This window comes from Octodon degus, unplaced genomic scaffold (assembly GCF_000260255.1).
Source record: "Octodon degus isolate 3935 unplaced genomic scaffold, OctDeg1.0 scaffold00038, whole genome shotgun sequence".
Lineage (NCBI taxonomy): Eukaryota > Metazoa > Chordata > Mammalia > Rodentia > Octodontidae > Octodon > Octodon degus.
This window is the reverse complement of record NW_004524614.1, coordinates 3,102,242-3,103,553: the sequence shown is the minus strand read 5'-3', so window position 1 is coordinate 3,103,553 and position 1,312 is coordinate 3,102,242. Positions and strand designations below refer to the sequence as shown.

Below are 1,312 nucleotides of genomic sequence, written 5' to 3'. Positions count from 1 at the left end.
GTAGAAACTGGAACACTACCTATTCTTCGCCTTGCTCACTTCTTTTTATTAAACGAAAGTGACGATGATCAAATACATGGTTTAACCAAAGAGCAGATTGACAATCTTTCTACCCGGAACTATGAGCATAGCAGCATTGACAATGAACTAAGTAAAATTTGTAGTGTTTGTATCAGTGACTATGTAACTGGAAACAAGCTCAGGCAGTTACCCTGCATGCACGAATTTCACATTCACTGTATTGACCGATGGCTGTCAGAGAATTGCACTTGTCCAGTCTGTCGGCAGCCTGTTTTAGATTCCAGTAGAGCAAACAATGAGTGAAATAAAGGGATCTATTCAAATATTGTATTTTAATAGATCTGAGTGTGTAAACATTCTTTCATTGAGTTGTAATGAGCTAACCAGGATGAAATAGTTTGAACTATTTTTTGTGTGCTTTTTTAACTTGTCAAGAGTAGAATTTATATAAACTTAAAATAAAAATATTAACTTGCCCAGAAGTACAGAATAGTTAATATTGCTAGCACCAAATAATCTTTAAAATGTTTTTATTTTGGTAATTTTGTCATGCTAAGCACTTTTGTATCTGCACAATTCAATGTGTTAAAAATCTTCCTCTTTTCATAATATTACAGAAGACTTTATTTGAGTTTTTAAGTTTCATAAGCTTAGTACTATGTCTAGCCATTAATGTCTAAGCCTTTCAAAGAATGTTTGGGCTAAATGTTTACTATGTATATTTAAGTTGCCTGAAATGATAATTTAATATGCAACATACATTAGGTGTATATATAGATATATAATTTTAAGGTTAAAATATCTTGTCTAAAAACTATAAATGTGATTCTTATTTAAGCTTTTGGGCTAATACTGTATATGGCATAATGTTTAATATTGATAAACTCTTCTCTGGAAGTAGATTAAGTTATAATTTTGAAATAGAGATAATTTATTGAAGCGTCTTTGACAATCTGACTTATTAGCAAGCAATATATAATACTGAATGAGTATTTCTTTATTCAGAAATGGAACATGGGAAAATTAGAACATACAGATTGAGTTAAGCTTTTTTCTTGAAATGTACAAAAAATTTTTTGGGTTAAGTAAGGCATACAGTATGCATGGTTTCTCAAATTTAGTTTATAAAAATCTAAAAAAAGTCTATAAAGAATTAAATGCATAGATAATACATTAAGTTCACTGGGAGGCCAAATAACTCCAAAAGAGAAATCCTGAAAAGAATGTAGACTGTATCTACACAAAAAGTATGCACTGAACATCTATTTCTATCAATAAATACTAAAACAAA

The 1,312-nt window shown here is 29.8% G+C and overlaps 1 protein-coding gene across 1 annotated transcript in view; it reads left to right on the top strand.

Moving 5' to 3' along the window:
• Nucleotides 1-409, top strand: part of Rnf6 (ring finger protein 6) — a 9,270-nt gene extending 8,861 nt beyond the window's left edge. Inside the window, exon 6 of the mRNA XM_004631115.2 lies at nt 5-409. Within this exon, the coding sequence (XP_004631172.1) occupies nt 5-324 (320 nt within the window). The 3' untranslated portion in view covers nt 325-409. The remainder of the gene's footprint in view (nt 1-4) is intronic.
• Nucleotides 410-1,312: the final 903 nt, after the last annotated feature.